The 19,192-nt window shown below is 40.7% G+C and overlaps 1 protein-coding gene across 5 annotated transcripts in view; it reads left to right on the plus strand.

Annotated features, from left to right (window-relative positions):
• The window catches only part of CD99L2 (CD99 molecule like 2), a 105,672-nt gene that overhangs the window by 66,829 nt on the left and 19,651 nt on the right, over positions 1-19,192 (plus strand). For 3 of the 5 annotated variants that reach the window (XM_059679013.1, XM_059679011.1, XM_059679012.1), the window contains exons 3-6: positions 5,270-5,338; positions 6,908-6,982; positions 18,244-18,312; positions 18,426-18,509. In XM_059679013.1, coding sequence (XP_059534996.1) covers positions 5,270-5,338; positions 6,908-6,982; positions 18,244-18,312; positions 18,426-18,509 — 297 coding nt within the window. The remainder of the gene's footprint in view (positions 1-5,269; positions 5,339-6,907; positions 6,983-18,243; positions 18,313-18,425; positions 18,510-19,192) is intronic. The other 2 variants (XM_059679014.1, XM_059679015.1) reach the window with 2 other exon arrangements.

Genomic DNA, 19,192 nt, shown 5'->3' on the forward strand with positions numbered 1-19,192 from the left:
TTCTCTATTATTAGATAGGATTGACCATTTGCACTTTTCTCTTTGGTGAATTGTCTCTTCATATTCCTTCCCCATTTTTCAACTGGGCTATTGGTTGTTTTGGGGGGGGGGTTTATGGGTTTGTGGGATCCCTTTGTATATTGTGGATTGAGAAAGGCAGGAGCTTTGGCATCTGATTTCCTGTGTCTGAATCCTGCCTCTGCCACTTATTAACTATCACCTTAGGTGAGTCACCTGACTTCTCTGCTCCTCAGTTTTCTCATGTGTTACATGAGGCTAATAATAAGCACTACCTCCTAGGATTTTGGTAAGGTTTAGATGAGCTGGCCCTTGTGAAGAACTATGCAAAGGACTTGATATAAGGTGAGTGTTCAGTGTATGTGTGTGTCATTATTGTTGTTCTTTGACTGATTTGATTGGAAAGATTGGGTCTCCAGTGTAAGAGTCAGGCATATGTAAGAAATACTCACCTGCTTACATTGATCAACAGACTAAATGCAATTTCCTGTCAAAATCCCAGCTAGAGTTTTGCAGAAATAGACAAGCTGATCTTAATTTCAAAGTACCCAGAATAACTAAAAAAAATCTTGCAAAAGAAGAAAAAGTTGGAGGACTCACACTTCTCAATTTCAAAACTTACTACAAATCTGCAGTAATCAAGTAGTATGGTACTGGCATAAAGATAGACATAGAGCTCAATGGAATAGAATTGAGAGTCTAGAAATAAACCCTTGTATCTATGACCAATTTATTTATTTATTTATTTATTTATTTATTTATTTATTTATTTATTTATTTTTAATCCTCACCTGAGGATATTTTTCCATTGATTTTTGGGGAGAGTGGAAGAGAGATGAAAGGACAGAGAGAAACATCATGTGAAAGAAACACATTGATTGGCTGCCTCCTGCATGAGCCCCAACCAGAGCCTAGGCTGGGGAGGAGCCTGCAATCAAAGCACATGCCCCTGACCAGAATTGAACCCAGAACCCTTTGGTCTGCAGGCCGATGCTCTATCCACTGAGCCAAACTGACCAGGGTGACCATTTGATTTTTAAATTTTTTTGATTTCAGAGAGGAAGGGAGAGGGAGATAGAAACATTAGTGATGAGAGAGAATCATTGATTGGCTGCCTCCTGCATGCCCCCTACTGGGGATCAAGACCAGAACTTGGGCATATGCCTTTGACTGGAATCGAACTCAGGACCCTTCAGTCCACAGGCTGACGCTCTATCCACTGAGCCAAACCAGGTAGGGCCCATTGATTTTTAACAAAGGTACCATGACTATTCAATGGGGGAAAGAATAGTCTCTTCAATAAATGATGCTGGGACAACTACCTAGTCACATGCAAAAGAATGAAGTTGGACCCCTGCCTCACATCTTATACAAAAATTAATTTAAAATGGATCATATACCTAAAACTATAAATCTCTTGGAAGTTCATTTTTATGTATGCTGTGAGGCAAGATCTTAGGGTATTCTCAGGTTTTTGCTGAGCATGCACACAGTCCTATACATTCAGGTAGCCTTTTAGATTCCTAAGAAAAAAAATACAACTAATTTATTATCGGTGGTTTTAATGAAATTAAATTAACATCTCCAAAAACAAACATGATCTAAAACAAAACAGAAAAACTTGTTAAGTATAAACAGACCACCAATTAGTAAATTTATTAATTTCCTACTGGAGGGCTTTTAAATATTTACATCACCTTTTCAGTCATATGCCTGTCCATCAGATTTTACTCATCAGCACCCATCAGCCAGTGTGTCTGGGATGCATAGGACCACCAATACAAGATGTCTTTGGTTGCACATGATGTCTTGGGTTGAATGATATCCTTTAAGACCACATCACTCTGCCATCCTTTATTTTTCTATTTTAGCTTACACTTTATACAACTAAAATTTCAAAGACACAGGCCTGCCCATCTCTCTTTGGCTCAATTATTTTTCTGGCAGAGAATGTTCTTCTTTGTATATTGTACATTTCTTTTTTAAAAAATCCCTGAACCACCTACGTCAGGGTATTGTAAAAGGCTTTCAATAATCCATTCAGTAATGTTTATTGAGTACTTGCTTGCTGCTAGTCACTATTCCAAGGCTGGACTTACCAGGTGGCCTAGGTCAATTTCCTCATGAAATTATTTTCTCTGGAAGGACATAGACAGTACATAAAATAATTTCAGGTACTACTGAGCACTCTAGAGTAAATATAGCAGAGTGATGGAACAGGGAGAGCCCAAGGACGTGGTAAGGGGTAACTACTTAAACATGGTAAAGAACTCTCTGGTGAAAGTTGACATGCATGGAGCCGGGAAAAACCCTTGAAAGCCAAGGGATTAGATGAAAGAACCATACAGCAGAGACTTAGCTTGGCTCTAGGGCTTAGAAGGTAGTCTATGTGATTAGGAGTGTAGATAATGTTGGAGAAAAGACAGAGAAGTTCCCAGGAGATAGAGCATATAAAGTCTCAAAGGCATAGTGACACTTTATTCCAATTACAAGAGGAAACTCCTGGAGTATATATTTAAAAACAGCCTTATTGACATATAATTCACGTACCATACAGTTTACCGGTTTAAAGTGCACAATTCATTGGTTTTTAGTGTATTCACAAGGTTGTGCAACTATAACCACAGTCAATTTAACATTTCTGTCATCTCAAAAAGAACGACAACCCACTGTACCTTTTACTTATCACTCCCTAATCCCCTGATTCTTCCTCACCCCCCAGCCCATGGCACCCACTGATTTCCTTTCTGTCTCTATACATTTTCCTATTCTGGTCATTTCATATCAGTGGGGTAATATAACATGTGGACTTTATGTTTAGTTTCTTTCACTGAGCATAATATTTTCAAGGTTCATCCATGTTGTTTTCAGAATTTTGTTCCTCTTTCTCTCCCCCCTTTTCTCCCTTCACTCCTTCCCACTGTCTCTCCTTCCCCCACCCCCCCACATCCTTTCATCTTTCTCTGTGTGTAATCATCTCACAGGGGAATTCACTTCTCCTCTTTTCAAATAAAGCTTTGTATGAGTGTTCTCTTTTCCTTGGAATACCATGGGTACCATCATTAAGCCATGCCTGGGAAAACCTGACCAGTTTTTTGTTGTTGTTGTTTGTTTGTTTTTAAATACTTATCTGAGGATATTTTAACAGAGGTACATGTCCTTGACCAGGAATCAAACCTGTGATCCTTCGGTCTGAGAGCTGATGTTCTGATCACTGAGCAAACCGTCCAGGGTGAACCTGACCAGTTTTATTTACTTTTTAAAAAATATATATTTGTATTGATTTCAGAGAGGGAGGGAGTGTGAGAGAGAAACCTCAGTGATGAGAGAGAATCATTGATTGGCTGCCTCCTGCACGCCCCCTAATGGGGATTGAGCCCACAACCCCGGCATGTGCCCTTGACTGGAATCGAACCTGGGACCCTTCAGTCCGCAGGCCAACACTCTAGCCACTGAACCAAACCGGCTAGGACTATTTATTGTTTTATTATAGCACATATTATAAAGAATCACTCCTGGTAGGAATGCCATATTGCTGACAGTGTTTGCTGAACAGCAAAGAATCCTTTCTAAGTTTTATTTTGAGAAAGGCTTCATAGAAATAGGTTTCTTTATTTTAGGAACTCGCTGCTTTAGTGAAGTTGACTACTCTTCTAATTCCTTTATAAGTAACTAGAGTTTCCTCATCTCACTTATCCTATTTAAAGGCTAACAACAAGATCTGTCGCTAATATTATCTTAAAAAGTGCACAGATCCAAGCTTATGTTCCATATCACTGCAGGCTCAGGCTCTGACAGAGCAACTGGTTCCATATGCATGTAAGGAAGGCCCTTTCTTGAAATGGCACCTGAAGATCTTCAGAGAAACCAGACATTTCTAGAAACTGTGCATAGTAGGGCAGAACTCCCCAAAGCTGTAGTAATCAAGACTTGTGTGATATTGGCATAAGGATAGACATGTGCAGCAATAAAAAAGAAATGAGTTCAAAAATAAACTCTTACATCTATGAATTGATTTTTTTTAAACTGGGAAAACAAGTATTTTTATGCCAGTTGTTGTTGTTGTTGTTAATCTTCACCTGAGGATATTTTTTCCATTGATTTTTGGGGAGAGAGAGGGAAAGACAGAGAGAAACATCGATGTGAGAGAAATACATCGGTTGGTTGTGTCCTGCACGAGCCCTGACCAGGGCCCAGGCCAGGGAGGAGCCTACAGCCAAGGTACATGCTCTAGACCAGAATCGAACCTGGGACCCTTTGGTCCACAGGCTGACACTCTATCCACTGAGCCAAACTGGCTAGGGCCATATATGTTTTAAATTGTATTTCTTCCTGCTGGATTCATCCTTTAATCATTATAAAATGTCACTCTTTGACTCCTGTAATGTTTGTCTTAAAGTGTATTTTATCTGATATAGTTACTCCAGCTCTCTTATGATTGCTATTTGCATTCTATAGCTGTATCTATCATTTTACTTTAAATTAATTTATATTTTGTTTTTTTCCTGAGTAGTCAATAATTATTGAGTGATTGCTGTATATAAACCTAAACCTGTTTCATCTCTGCTTTCCCATTACTCAAATTTTCTTTCTCTCTACTACTTCCAATAGTTTAACAGTTACAGCACAGTCTTGATATTTAAGAAAAGAAACTATTGGAAAACTTGTACATGGCATGCCTTGTAATTGTTGTAAAAGAATTCCACAATTTTAAAGGAATATGGTTAAGCCCATAGACCTAATATTGGCAGTAGTTGCCACACTGATATAAAATAATACCTTGGTGTTATAACCACTTTTAGTTTATAAGACACTCCCATACTCTACGGGGATCATAACTTCCATCCATCCATGGGCAGTAGTGTCTGTGGTTATGCTGCCAGGTTGATAGTGGTGGAAACCAAGGCTTGAAGCTCACAAGGGTCATGCTCCAGCTCTGGAACTCACTGGACCATGTGCCCACCTTTAACAGATCTGGGAGGAAGCCCCCGCTCCATTAGTCACAAGTTGCATGTGGGACAACATCTACCTCACCACCCATCCTCTGAAGAAATGTGAGCAGAACTTGTCTCTTTTAAACCTCCTATATCTCCTTGTCATCCTTCTCTAAGTGATTCTCAGAGGCCTACTAGGGGACTCAAGGACCAAGACCAGGGTACGCTACTCATGATGTGACTTCCCTGAGCCATGAAGTGGCTGCTATATTTTGTTACTAAACGTGCTCCTCTTGCTGTCCCCCTCCCTCCTTTAGAGCGATGGGACCATGTCACTACCACAACCAAGAGGCCTGGAACGACCAGAGCTCCGGCAAAGCCTGCAGGTAACATGCTACTCTAATGAGGGCAATGAGGAAGGACCCTGTGGAGCTCCCTCTGGGGTAGTATAGTGTCCAGATGAACTACCCATAGCTTTAAGCCCTGTATATGCAATGCCAACCAAAACCTTTATCTGAACATTGGATTTAAATTACTAGTAATAGAGGATATAGCTGGCCAAATCACTGTCTTTGTGTTTTTTTTTTTTATGAAAAGTTTTACTTGGGAAAATTTCAAGAGAAAAACCTGTTTGGATTTTCTTCCCCTTTCAACCATTTCACATTCTAAAATGTGAAAGATGTAATTGTATAGGTTTTATCACCCCCCCCTTTCCCCCCCTGTCAAATGCTTTCTCAGGCTGTTGGAACATTTTGGATGACATTTATTTTACAGTGCCATTTTCAGTAAAGGATTTTGGAACTTGATGTTTCTTTGTGACTTTTTCCTGAAGTTGTTTTAACCTTTGTCCAGATGGACCATCTTACTATTCGGACATCTTCACTGATATAAAGACAAGCTTAGCCTTGGAGTGGGAGATGCAATCATTGATTCTATCTGGCAACTTGTTACTAGTATTTAGGAGCATGCTACCATGTGCCTTGAAGTAGGGTTACTTCTAAAGAGACAGTCTTGACTCAGGAGAGATTTACTATCGCTTTATGATTTGCCCTTGTGTCTTCACATTTGCACCCTCAAAAGGGTGGGGTTTTTTTGGGGTGTATGCGACTATGAAGTCTCCCTCTTGATGGTCCAGTTTATGCACTCTATACAGCTGGTTTTGAATATTGGGTTAATATCTGTAATCAGTGAGTATGCTGTGATCTGATTGCTGGCCTAAGGAAAGCGTATATAGAAATATAAAAAGTAGAAAGTCCTCCTATATAATAAAAGCCTAATATGCTAAGTGTCCAGTCGTCTGGTCAACTGGTCGGCCTTTCAACCAATCAAGGCATAATATGCTAATGATATGCTAAGGCCACTCAACTGCTCGCTATGACATGCACTGATCGCCAGGTGTCAGACAGTTGACCAGTCGGCCAGTCGCTATGACATGCACTGACCACCGGGGGCAGATGCTCCCACTGGTAGGTTAACTTGCTGCTGGGGTTTGCCTGATCAGGACTGAGCGAGTTGGACCGGACACGCCCTGGAACCCTCCCACGGTCCCTCCCCAGCTGGCCAATCTCCCACATCTCTTCCCGGTCCCGATCGTGCACCGGTGGGGTCCCTTGGCCTGGCCTGAGCCCTCTTGCAGTCTGGGACCCCTCGGGGGATGTTGGAGACCTGGTTTCGGCTGATCCCACAGGCCAGGCTGAGGGACCCCACTGGTGCACGAATTCGTGCACTGGGCTTCTAGTGGTAATAACATGCAAAGGCAGAAAGCAGTAACTTACTCCATCCTGCTGGTATTTTCATTATTGATATCTGTGGAAGGAGTTAGAACCCAATTTAAGTTTTTTTTGGCTTAGTCCATTGATTAACTGAGCTCATGGGTGTAGTTTTGCCTTTTTGGAATCTTGCACCCAGTCGTTAACTGGTTGGCTGTTTCCTTTATGTTTTGGTGCCCATTGAAGGTGATGATTTTGACTTGGCTGATGCTTTGGGTGATCGAGATGATGGCCGCAGAAAGCCAAGTGCAGGAGGAGGAGGTAAGTTGTAGCTGGTTGAAAGCACTGGCCTGCACTGTAGCTTATCGGTCGAGTTGTAGCTCATTTACTACTGCAGCCCACAGAGCCACTCCTGGCTTGGCAGAGCTGGGGGCACTTCAAGGCACAGGAGAACCCTAAAACAGTATTCTTAAACTTTTTGGACCCCCCAAATTATTGAGGATCTCAAGGGTTTTTGGTTATGTGGGTCATATCTATCAATATTTATCATCTTCACCCTAGCCCAAGCATGTAGGAGGTAGCTAATTGATGTTGATGTTTCTCTCTCATTGATGTTTCTTCTCCTCCTCTCCCTTCGTATCTCTAAAATAAATAAAAACAGCCCTGTCCAGTTTGGCTCAGTGGATAGAGTGTTGGCCTTCAGAGTAAAGGGTCACAGGTTTGATTCTGGTCAAGGGCATGTACCTCGGTTGCAGGCTCCAGTCCCGGCCCCAGTCAGGGTGCGTGCAGGAGACAACCAATTGATGTGTCTCTCTCACATCTATGTTTCTCTCTCTCTGTCTCTCCCCCTCCCTTCCACTCTAAAAATCAATGGAAAAAACATCCTCAGGTGAGAATTAAACACAAAAAAAGTGAAGTAAAATTAATAAAAGCGTATTTTTTAAAAACACACATTTATTATCTTACAGTTGTAGAGGCCAGAAGTATGATCTGGGTTTCACTGGGACAAAATGAAGGTACTGACAGGTCTGCATTCCTTTTCGGGGTTCTAGGGGAAAATCTGTTTCCTTGTCTTTTCCTGATTCTAGATGCCACCTACATTTCTTGGTTTGTGGCTACTTCCTCCATCTTTAAAGCCAGCAGTATAGCATCTTTAAATTTCTCTCTCACTCCCATCCCTCCTTCCATCATCACATCTCCTTCTCTGACTTTCTTGCCTCCATCTCTTTCCCTTATATGTGCTTTTGTAATTACATTGGGTCTACCTAGATAATCCAAGAGAATCTACCCATCTCAAGGTCCTTAGCTTAATCACATCAGCACAGTTCCTTTTCCCATGTAAGGTAATACAGTTACACATTCAGGATTGTTGGCAGAATTCATTTCTCTGCAGTTATAGAACTTGTATCTACTTCTTCAAGGTCAGCAAGAGACTCAGAGTCTGCTTCCTCTAATGTCAGCCCAGGGAAGGCCTAAACAACTCTTTTCATGGGCTCACTTGATTAAATCATACATAATATTCTCCATTTTGTGTAATTTAGTCATACTGATTGGGCATCTTAATTCAGCCTGCAAAATCCCTTCACCTCTGCCATATGTCATAACCTGATTATGGGAGTGAAATGGTCCATCTCATACTCAAAGGGCTGGGATTATACGGGGTATGTATATCAGCAGGGCAGGAGTCTTAGCAACTATGTTAGAGTTATACCTACCATATTCATCTAGGACAGTGGTTCTCAACCTTCCTAATGCCGCGACCCTTTAATACAGTTCCTCATGTTGTGGTGACCCCCAATTTCATTGTTATAAATTGAACATAATTAAAGCATAGAGGTTAATCACAAAACAATACATAATTATATATGTGTTTTCCGATGGTCTTAGGCGACCCCTGTGAAAGGGTCGTTCGATCTCCAAAGGGGTCACGACCCACAGATTGAGAACCACTGATCTAGGACATTAAGTAAAACTGGCATTCTCTTTCAACTGCTTTTGTATAGTGAAGAATCTATTGATTCCTCGTACTGTTTGGTGCTACTGCCTTGGTTCATTCTAGGGCCAGGTTTACTCACCATTGCTTTTACCTCATAGTGCAAATATCAACCCTGTAAAAAGGGCAAAAAATATCTGAGGATGATTATGAAAATAGTTATGACCTCATGAACCCCAGAGGTCCATGGAACAAACTTTAAGAACTTTCTGAGAAGATGACTACATATTTATGTAGCATCCTTATGTTTTCCTTCAAATCACTGAGCTCTTCAATATTAATGTGCAATGAGCATGTATTTGTGGAGTTGGGGCAGGAAGGTCATTTTTATGTGTCTTCTGTGTATTAAGTTATACTTTTATAATTTCACTTTTGTGATAATCATATAAATTAGTTAAACGTTTTAGGAGGGCAATTTGAGAAAGTCTTTGAACGAGCAGTTCTACTTCAAAGCATTTTCCCTCTAGGTGCACTTATGTATGTGTGCAGAGATACAGTTGGAATGGCTTCTGCAGCTTTCCTGTGTTTCGTATCAATCTAAAATTACTCTCACCAGGCCGGTGTTACTCAGTGGTTGAGTGTCAACCCAGGAACCAAGAGGTCACTGGTTTGATTCCTGGTCAGGGCACATGCCCGGGTTGCCGGCTCAATCTCCAGTAGGGCGCCTGCAGGAGGCAACTGATCTCATCGATGTTTCTGTCTATCCCTCTCCATTCCTCTCTCTCTAAAAATAAAGTAAAATATTAAAAAAATTAAATACTCTCAAATCTCATGGTTAAATTCATAAATTCTGAACTATTCATACTATGCAGCCATTACAAAAATATGGTAAATCTCTAGAACTGACATTAAAAAAGCAAGTTACAGAATAGGATATATGTAGTATGACTCATGTTCTTATCAAATATAAGTATATGTGAACATGCAGACACACACACAGGGGCATGCATGCAGGTCTGAAAAGATTCATGGTAGCCATTTCTGGAGAAAGATTTAAGACTTACCTTTATATTTTCTCTCTTGCCATTCTACACCACTGGATTATTTTTTTTTTTATATTGAGCATATATTCCCTTTTGAATAAATTTCAACTTTAAAAAAATTAAAGCCATCTTTATTAATGAGGAAGAACTCTAGATGACATAACCCGGGAACACCTTAATGAATATGTCCTCCTGTCATTGTTCAATTGAGAGGAACTTGTCCAACGTCCTGCTGCAAGCTAACAATGCAGCTGGACTGGAGCCCAGAGATTCTGGCTTTACCTTGAGGACTTTTTCCTCTGCTGCATGCTGCCATTGGAAGTGCTTGCACAGGCAGGGTAATGATGACCCCAAAGGTGAGTTTAAGGTCAGTTGATGCACCCTGGCTGAAGAAGCCCTGGCAAAGGCCTCTACTCATCCATAGGTTAACCTGCCCCCAGAAAGTTGTGGCAGCACCTCGAAGCCAAAAATATCAGCTTTGACTTGTAGTGTATTACTAGTCTGCTTTGCAGTTTTCTTAGACCTGGAAGATTAGATCCAACAATCTAGAAAGCTGAAAAGGGGACTAATCTTTATGAGGTAAGCACAGTGTGATCACAGAAAAAAGTGATCCCGGGCTCTCTAGAAAAGTTGTGTTTTATATACTCATTTCAAATAGAGAATTGTGTTACTTGCTCTAGAAAGATATCCTTTGGAGAAGAGTTTCAGTGTTGTACAAACCATTGGGATCAGGAAGGAAGAAGCTTCAGTTGTCTGAAAATTTTCCTTGTGTATACCACCTCATTTCTAGATGTTCTTACCTACGGCTATGTTCCCCCAACTCAGGACTACATGACTTACTCCTTAGTTTTTCAGATTGATAATAGCCATTCCTGGGCCCTTGAAGACCAGTCATTTATGCGTCAGATTTTTAAAAAAATATATTTTATTGATTTTTACAGAGAGGAAGGGAGAGGGATAGAGAGTTAGAAACATCGATGAGAGAGAAGCATTGATCAGCTGCCTCCTGCACACCCCCCACTGGGGATGCCCGCAACCAAGGTACATGCCCTTGGCTGGAATCGAACCCGGGACCCTCCAGTCCCCAGGCTGACGCTCTATCCAGTGAGCCAAACCATCCAGGGCAGTTACATTTATTTTTATATGTTTTTATTGATTTCAGAGAGGAAGGGAGAGAGAGAGAGAGAACCATCAGTAATGAGAGAATCACTGATTGGCTGCCTCCTGCATACCCCCTATTGGGGACTGAGCCTGCATCCCAGGCATGTGCCCTGAGTGGGAATAGAACTGTGACCTCCTGGTTCATGGGTTGATACTCAACCACTGAGCCATGCCAGCTGTGCTCAATCTTTAGTTTTAAATTGACTTTTTCTTTTGAGGTAATTGTAAATTCACATGGAAGTGTAAGAAATATTACAGAGAGATCCTGTACATCCTATACCCAGTTTCCCAATGGTAATATCCTGTAAAATTATAATGTCACAGCCAGGAGATTGACATTGATATAGTCTAGTGATCTTATTCAGGTTTTCCCAATTTTACTTGTATTCATGTGGATGTTTTCCCTCTTGTGCAATTTTTAAAAAACATATTTTTATTGATTTCAGAGAGGAAGGGTAAGGGAGAGAGAGATAGAAATATCAATGATGATAGCAAATCATTGATTGGCTGCCTCCTGCACAACCCCCACTAGGGATTGAGCCTACAACCCAGGCATGTGACCTGACCGGGAATCCAACCATGACCTCCTGGTTCATAGATCGATGCTCAACCACTGAGCCATGCCAGCTGGGTCCTCTTATGCAGTTTTATTACCTGTGCAGGTTCATGTATCCACCTTGATAGTCCAGACAAAGAACAGTTCCTGATTACAAAGATCTCCCTTGCTGTCCTTTCATGAACAGAACCCTTCCCTCCTACTACCCTCCCACCTTTTTCCTTTCCTAACCACTAATTTGTTATCCACTTATAGAACTTGGCAATTTAAAACAAGTTATGTAAATGGAATAATCTAGTATGTAATGTCTGGGGATTTTTCACTCAGCATAATTGCCTTGAGATCCATCCAAGTTATTGCATGTATCAATAGTTTGTTGGTTTTTTCTTGCTGAATAATAATCCATGATTTACCAGTTTATGAAGGTCATCTGGGTTGTTTCTAATATTTGGAAATAAGTACTTATATACAGGTTTTTGTATGAACATGAGTTTTCATTTCTTTGGGGAAAATGCCTAGGAGTGTAATTGCTGAGTCATATGATAGTTGTAGATTTAGATTTTTAAGAATATTTCAAAACTGTTTCCTAGAGTGGTTTTACCATTTTAAATTCCCACTGGCAATATATGTGATCCAGTTTCTCTGCATTGTTAGCACTTGGTGTTATCACTGTTTTTTTTATTATAGTCATTCTGATAGATGTGTAATGGTAAATCATTGTGTTTTAATTTGCATTTCCCTAATTGCATATGCTTACTGGCCATTTGTATAAACTCTTCAGTGAAATTTCTCTTCATGACTTTTGCCCATTTTCTAGTCAGATTTTTTTTTTTTTTTACTATTGAATTTTGAGAGTTCCTCATATATTCTAGACCAGGGGTGGGCAAACTTTTTGACTCGAGGGCCACAATGGGTTCTTAAAACTGGACCGGAGGGCCGGAACAAAAGCATGGATGGAGTGTTTGTGTGAACTAATATAAATTCAAAGTAAACATCATTACATAAAAGGGTACGGTCTTTTTTTTTTATTAGTTTTATTCATTTCAAACGGGCTGGATCCGGCCCACGGGCCGTAGTTTGCCCACGGCTGTTTTAGACACTAGTCCTTAGTCGGATATGTTTTGAAATATTTTCTCCTACTCTGTAGCTTGTCATTTCATCTTCTTAACAGGGTCTTTTCCAAAAGGAAATGTTTTAATTTTAGTGAGGTCTGATTTAACATTTTTTTGTTTTATGGATCGTGGTTTTGCTTTCAAGTCTATGAACTCTTGACCTAGCCCTCATTCCTGAAGATTTTGATAGGGCTTATGTTAAAGACATAATAAGATCAATTGGAGGAGAGTTGACATCTAAGTCTTCAAATCTATGAACACAGTATGCCTCTTTGCTTATTTAGGTAGTCTTTGATTTCTCAGATTAGCATATTATTTTCAGCATGCAGGTCCTGTACATGTTTCTTTTTAACTGAAATATAGCTAACATATAACATTAATTTCAGGTGTACAACATAGTGTTCACCATGATAAGTCTAGCAACCATTGTCACCATTCAAAATTTTTATGATGTTATTCACTACTAGAGGCCTGGTGCATGAAAATTCATGCACTGGAGGGGGGTTCCCTCAGCCCGGCCTGCCCCCTCTCACAGTCCGGGAGCCCTCAGGGGCAGGAGGAAACCCGGCGATCAGGGGAAGGTGACGCCCCATCAGACCTCTGCTGCTGCCACTGCCAGCAGTGCAAGCCTCAGCCGGCCCTGGTTACCTGAGTCTTGGGCTGGCCCTGGACGGGTGGGCAGCCACCATCCGAGGCTTGCCTGTGCTTCGGGCAAGCCCTGAGTGGCTGGGTGGCTGAGGGGACTGGTCGCCGCCATCTTGTGGCTGTGGGCACTGCCATCTTTGAGGGTGGAGCAGTCAATTAGCATATTCCCTCCTTATTGGTTGTGGACACCACCATATTTGAGGGTGGGGCGGTCAATCAGCATATTTCCTCCTTATTGGCTGTGGGCGCCACCATCTTTGCTACAGCATGAGGGTCAATTAGCAATTGCCTCTTTATTAGATTGGATATTTCCTGTGCTATACATTACGTCCCTGTGACTTATTATATAAGGAAGTTTGTACCTCTTATTCCTCTTCACTTATTTTATCCTTCTGCCCACCACCCTCCTCTTTGGCTATCATCAGTTTGTTCTCTGTATCTTTGAATCTGTTTCTGTTTTATTTTGTTTATGCATATGTTTATTTTTTATATTCCATATATAAGTGAAGTCATACAGTATTTGTCATTCTGTATCCAATTTATTTTACTTAGCATAATGCCCTCAAAGTCCATCCATGTTGTCACACATGTTACGCTTTCACTCTTTTTATGGATGGATAATATTCCATTATATTTATGTACCACATCTTTATCCATTTACCTATTGATGGGCACCTAGGTTGTTTCCATATCTTGGCTATTGTAAATGATGCTGCAGTGAACATTGGATTGCATATATCCTTTAAAATTAGTACTTTCATTTTCTTAAATACCCAGAAGTAGAATTACTGGGTTCTGTATATGTTTTTTTAAGTGTACACCTAAATATTTTATTTTCTTTGGAACAATTATAAGTGGTAATGTGTTTTAATTTCATATTTCATATCTAATTACTATTATATATGATTGATTTTGATTTTTTCAATCTTATATTTTGAGACCTTTTATTGGTTCTAAAAATTTTGTTTTGTAGATTCCATGGAATTTTTTATCTGCAAATAGGGGCAGATTTATTTCTTCCTTTTAAATCTTTAAAAAAGTTTTTTTCTTGCTGCAATGTTATCACTTCTAGTATTATCCTATATAATAAAGCGGTAATATGCAAATTGACCCTCATGTCCTCACAAGATGGCTGCTTACAACCAGGCGAGCAGGGGGGTTAGTGAGAGATGACCAAACGACTGAACAAGCAGGCTGCGTGGGGTGACCAGGCGAGCGAGGGGGGTTAGTGAGGGACGATCAAACAACTGAACAAGCAGGCTGCGTGGGGTGACCAGGCCAGCAAAGGGATCATGAGAGGCGACCAGGCCGGCAGGGAGGGCAGTTGGGGGTGACCTGGCTGGCAGCAGGGGGCAGTTAGGGGCAACCAGGCCAGTGGGGGGGCAGTTAGGGGTGATCAGGCCGGGAGGGGGGCCAGTTAGGGGCGAACAGGCAGGCAGGCAGGCAGGTGAGCTATTAGGAGCCAGCGGTCCAGGATTGTGAGAGGGATTGGACCTAAACTGGCAGTCGGACATCCCCCGAGGGGTCCTGGATTGGAGTGGGTGCAGGCTGGGCTGAGGGGACCACCCGCACCCCGCCCCCCCCCCGCATGAATTTTGTGCACCAGGCCTCTAGTGTTAAATAAAAGTGGTGAGAGCAGGTTCTGTGCCATGTTCCTGATCTCAGGGAGAGAGTATCAGTCTTTCATCATCAAGTCTGATGAGAGTTATAGATGTTTTCTAAATGTTCTTTATGAAGTTGTGGTAGTTCTATTCTTAATTTGCTGTTTTTTTCATAAATGGATATTGGATTTTATATGTCAATATAATTATACTAGTGTCCCGGTGTATGAATTCGTGTACATTGAAAAGAAATTAATTAGAAGAAATATTTTAATATCACTATTCACCCTTTCTCTATAATAGAAGTGTCAACCAAATTCATGATCAACAATAACAGATTGAAACACACGTGTGATTGGCACCAGTGAGAGCTTTATATGTATCATGCATGCACGAGTCAACAGCCTTTTATAGATATAGAATAAACTTACTTAATTAGACCTGCTTTCTGATGTAGCTAAACTTTTTCCAGCCCAGTGAAGCACCCCAACTTCTCTTTCAGGTAATTGTCAGCAACACAGCAGTAAATATCAACATGAAGCAGATTATTATTGTAGATCAGGCAGGGAGAAGAAAGAGTAAGATATTTAACTGCAGCAGTGTTTGACTATATTCTGCACAGTGAGAAAACCTGTCAAGTTCCACCATTTCTTACTTCTTTTAAGTTGGGTCAAGTTTCTAAACTTTCTAAATCTCCGTTTTCCAGCTAATGAAAAGAAAATAGGATTCTATGGAGTCTCGTATCTACCTACTCCAGGACTTCTGTGAGGATCTAATGAGATGAGGCATGGGAAAATGCTTCACAAACATTTGGTTAAACTGTAAAATGTTTGCACCTGGCTATAAAGCAAGTTGGGTTGCTGGGCTGAAGGAACTCCAAGGAAGCTAGTTGCTAGGGAGAGGAAGCTGGGCGTTGCTATGTGATGTCATTACCTGGCATCCACAGTGACCGTTTCCAGGCTGGGCTGGGCTGTGGGTCGCATTTTGTGCCATGGGGTCTCGGCAGCATTGGCTGCAATTTGGTGGGGTGTCACTCCGGGGTGGTGGTGAGGCCTGTGTCCCACTTGGGGGAAGCTGAGTATTGGTTTGTTGGTGCTAGGTCCATGGTGCTGTTTATTTTTAAATGGCCAATGTGCGTCATGGCAACTCCTGTGTTGAATGTCTGACCCCTGGTTGGTCAGTGTGTGCCATAGCTATGGTCAGACAGACAGACACTTAGCCTTTTATATATATAGACTAGAGGCCTGTTGCACGAAAAGATTCGTGCAATAGGCCTTCCCTTCCCCCGGCTGCCGGCACCGATTTTCCTCCGGCACCCGGGACCCAGGCCTTCGCTCCAGCTGGAGCTGCCTTCAGTCTTCGCTGCTACGGCCGGAGCCGCCTTTAAGCCTTTGCTGCTCCGGCCGGAACTGCCTTCAGTCTTTGCTCCGCCGCTTTGCGCCTACGTATGCAAATTAACCACCATCTTTGTTGGCAGTTAATTTGCATATCTCGCTGATTAGCCAATGGGAGGCGTAGCGAAGGTATGGTCAATTACCATGTTTGTCTATTATTAGATAGGATGGTTTTCCTTCTTTAGCCTGCTGATATGATGGTTTATATTTGTTTTTAAATGTAGGTCCAGACTTGCATAACTAGAATAAATCCCATTTGTTCATGATGTGTAATTCTTTTTATATATTCTATTCAGTTCACTAGTATTTTGTTGAAGATTTTATGTATTAATTCATAAGAAATATTGATCTGTAAATTTTTTATATGCTCTTTTTCTGTTATCAGGTTCATAAAATGAGTCTTCCTCTTGGGAATTAGTCTTCCTCTGTTTTCTGGAAGAGATTGTGTGAAATTGGTGTAAATTCCTCTTTAAATATTTGGTATACTTCAGCAGTGAAACCATAAAAACCTGGAAATTAAGTTTTTTGGAAGTTTTAAATTAAAAAATTCAGTTTCATTAATGGTTATAGGAATATTGGGATTATGTGTTTCACCTAGGTTGAATTGTGGTGTTTTTGTGTGTGTTTTTTTAAATGTATTTTTATTGATTTCAGAGAGGGAGAGAGAAATGGAAACATCAATGATGAGAGAGAATCATTGATCAGCTGCCTCCTGCACGCTCCCCACTGGGGATCGAGCCTGCAACCCAGGCTTGTGCCCTTGACCAAAATTGAACCCAGGACTCTTTAGTCCACAGGCTGATCCTCTATCCACTGAGCCAAACCAACTAGGGCATTCAATTGTGTTTTTATTGTAGTAAACATACATAACAAAATTTACCATTTTAACCATTTTAGTGTATGATCCATTGGCATTAAGTATATTCCCAGCATTTTTTAAACATCACCTATGTTTAACTTTTTGAGGAATCACCAAACTGTTTTCCACAACAGCAGCACCATTTTACATTTCCACCAGCAATGTACCAGGGTTTCAATTTATTCACATCTTCTACAACACTTGCTGTTTTTTTCTTTTGATAATTGTTATCCTAATGAGTGTGAAGGCCTATCTCATTATGGATTTAATTTGCATTTTCCTAGTGTCTAGCAATGCTGAGTATGTTTACATGCATTTATTGGTCATTTGTGTATCTTCTTTAAAGTCATGTCTATTTAAGCCCTTTGCCCATTTAAAAATATACTGGTTTTTTATTGTTGAGTTGTAGGATTCTTTTATATAGTCTGGATTTTAATATCTTATTGGATATGTGATTTACAAATATATTCTCTTATTCTATGGATTGTCTTTTCACTCTCTTGATAGTGTCTTTTGTACAAAAGCTTTCAAATTTTGATCCAGGCAAATTTATCTATTAGTTTACCTGTGCTTTTGGTGTCATATCCAAGAAATTATCACCAAATCCAATATCATGAAGGTTTTCCCCTATATTTTTTCTAAGAGTTGTATAGTTTTAGCTCTTGTGTTAGGTCTTTGATCAATTTTGAATTAATTTTTATATATGGTGTAAGATAAGGTTCCAACTTCATTCTTTGCATATCCAGTTTCTTGGAACCTTTGTCAAGAATCTATTGACCATATATGTGAGAGTTTATTTCTGGGTACTCTGTTCTATTCCATTGGTTTATATGTCTGTTCTTATGCCAGTACCACACTGTTTTGATTACTATAGCTTTGTAGTAAATTTTGAAATTAAGAAAGTGTGAATTCTTCAACTATGTTGTTTTTCAAGTTTGTTTTGGCTATTTGGGGTCTTTTTAGATTCCATATGAATTATAGGGTGGTTTTTAATATCTCTGCAAAAAATGTCAAAACTATTGGAGGTCTATAGGTCGAATGAGGGACAACATCCACCTCACCACCCATCTTCTGAAGAAATGTGAGCAGAACTTGTCTCATTTAAACCTCCTACATCTCCTTGTCATCCTTCTCTAAGTGATTCTCAGAGGCCTACGAGGAGCCTCAAGGACCAAGACCAGGGTACGCTACTCATGATGTGACTTCCCTGAGCCATGAAGTGGCTGCTATATTTTGTTACTAAATGTGCTCCTCTTGCTGTCCCCCTCCCTCCTTTAGAGCGATGGGACCATGTCACTACCACAACCAAGAGGCCTGGAACGACCAGAGCTCCGGCAAAGCCTGCAGGTAACATGCTACTCTAATGAGGGCAATGAGGAAGGACCCTGTGGAGCTCCCTCTGGGGTAGTGTCCAAGTGAGCTACCTGTCATTTAACCAATTGATTTTCTCTTTTATGAAGTTGATGATTTTGACTTGGCTGATGCCTTGGATGATCGAAATGATCGAGATGATGGCCGCAGGAAGCCAAGTGCAGGAGGAGGAGGTAAGTTGTAGTTGGTTAAAAGCACTGGCCAGCACTGTAGCTCACTGGTCGAGTTATAGCTCATTCACTACGATAGCCCACAGAGCCACTCCTGGCCTGGCAGAGCTGGGGGCACTTCAAGGCACAGGAGAACCCTAAAACAATGTTCTCAAATTTTTGTACCCCCCAAATTATTGAGGATCTCAAGGGTTTTTGGTTATGTGGGTAACATCTATCAATATCTATCATCTTTGAAATTAAAACTGAATAAAAGTATTTATTAATGAAAAATGAACAGCAATAAGCCCATGCATGATAACATAAATAGCATAGTATCATGTGAAATAACTATGCTTGGCAAGATAAAAGAGGACTTTAGTGAGAAAAATTTTTGCAAATTGATATGATGGCTATCTTAGTGGAAGTGCTAGAGTCTCACTGCTGGTTCCAGATTCAGTTGTAACATGTTGTGATGGTTGAAGTATATGGAGGGAATCTGGCCTCATATAGCTATGCAGCTGGGGAAGGGAGGAATATTTTAATAGACTTTTCAGATCACTGTGGACATTCTTGGATAAGACACTAAAAACTTAAAACTCAACCAGTAGTTATTTCTTTCAGGTTAAGTGCAGTCTCTACGTATAAAAGGCTAATATGCCAAGTGTCCCCTCGGGAGTTCGACCGGAAGACTGGGTGTTCGATTG

Source organism: Myotis daubentonii, chromosome X (genome assembly GCF_963259705.1).
Source record: "Myotis daubentonii chromosome X, mMyoDau2.1, whole genome shotgun sequence".
In the NCBI taxonomy this organism is placed as follows: Eukaryota; Metazoa; Chordata; class Mammalia; order Chiroptera; family Vespertilionidae; genus Myotis; species Myotis daubentonii.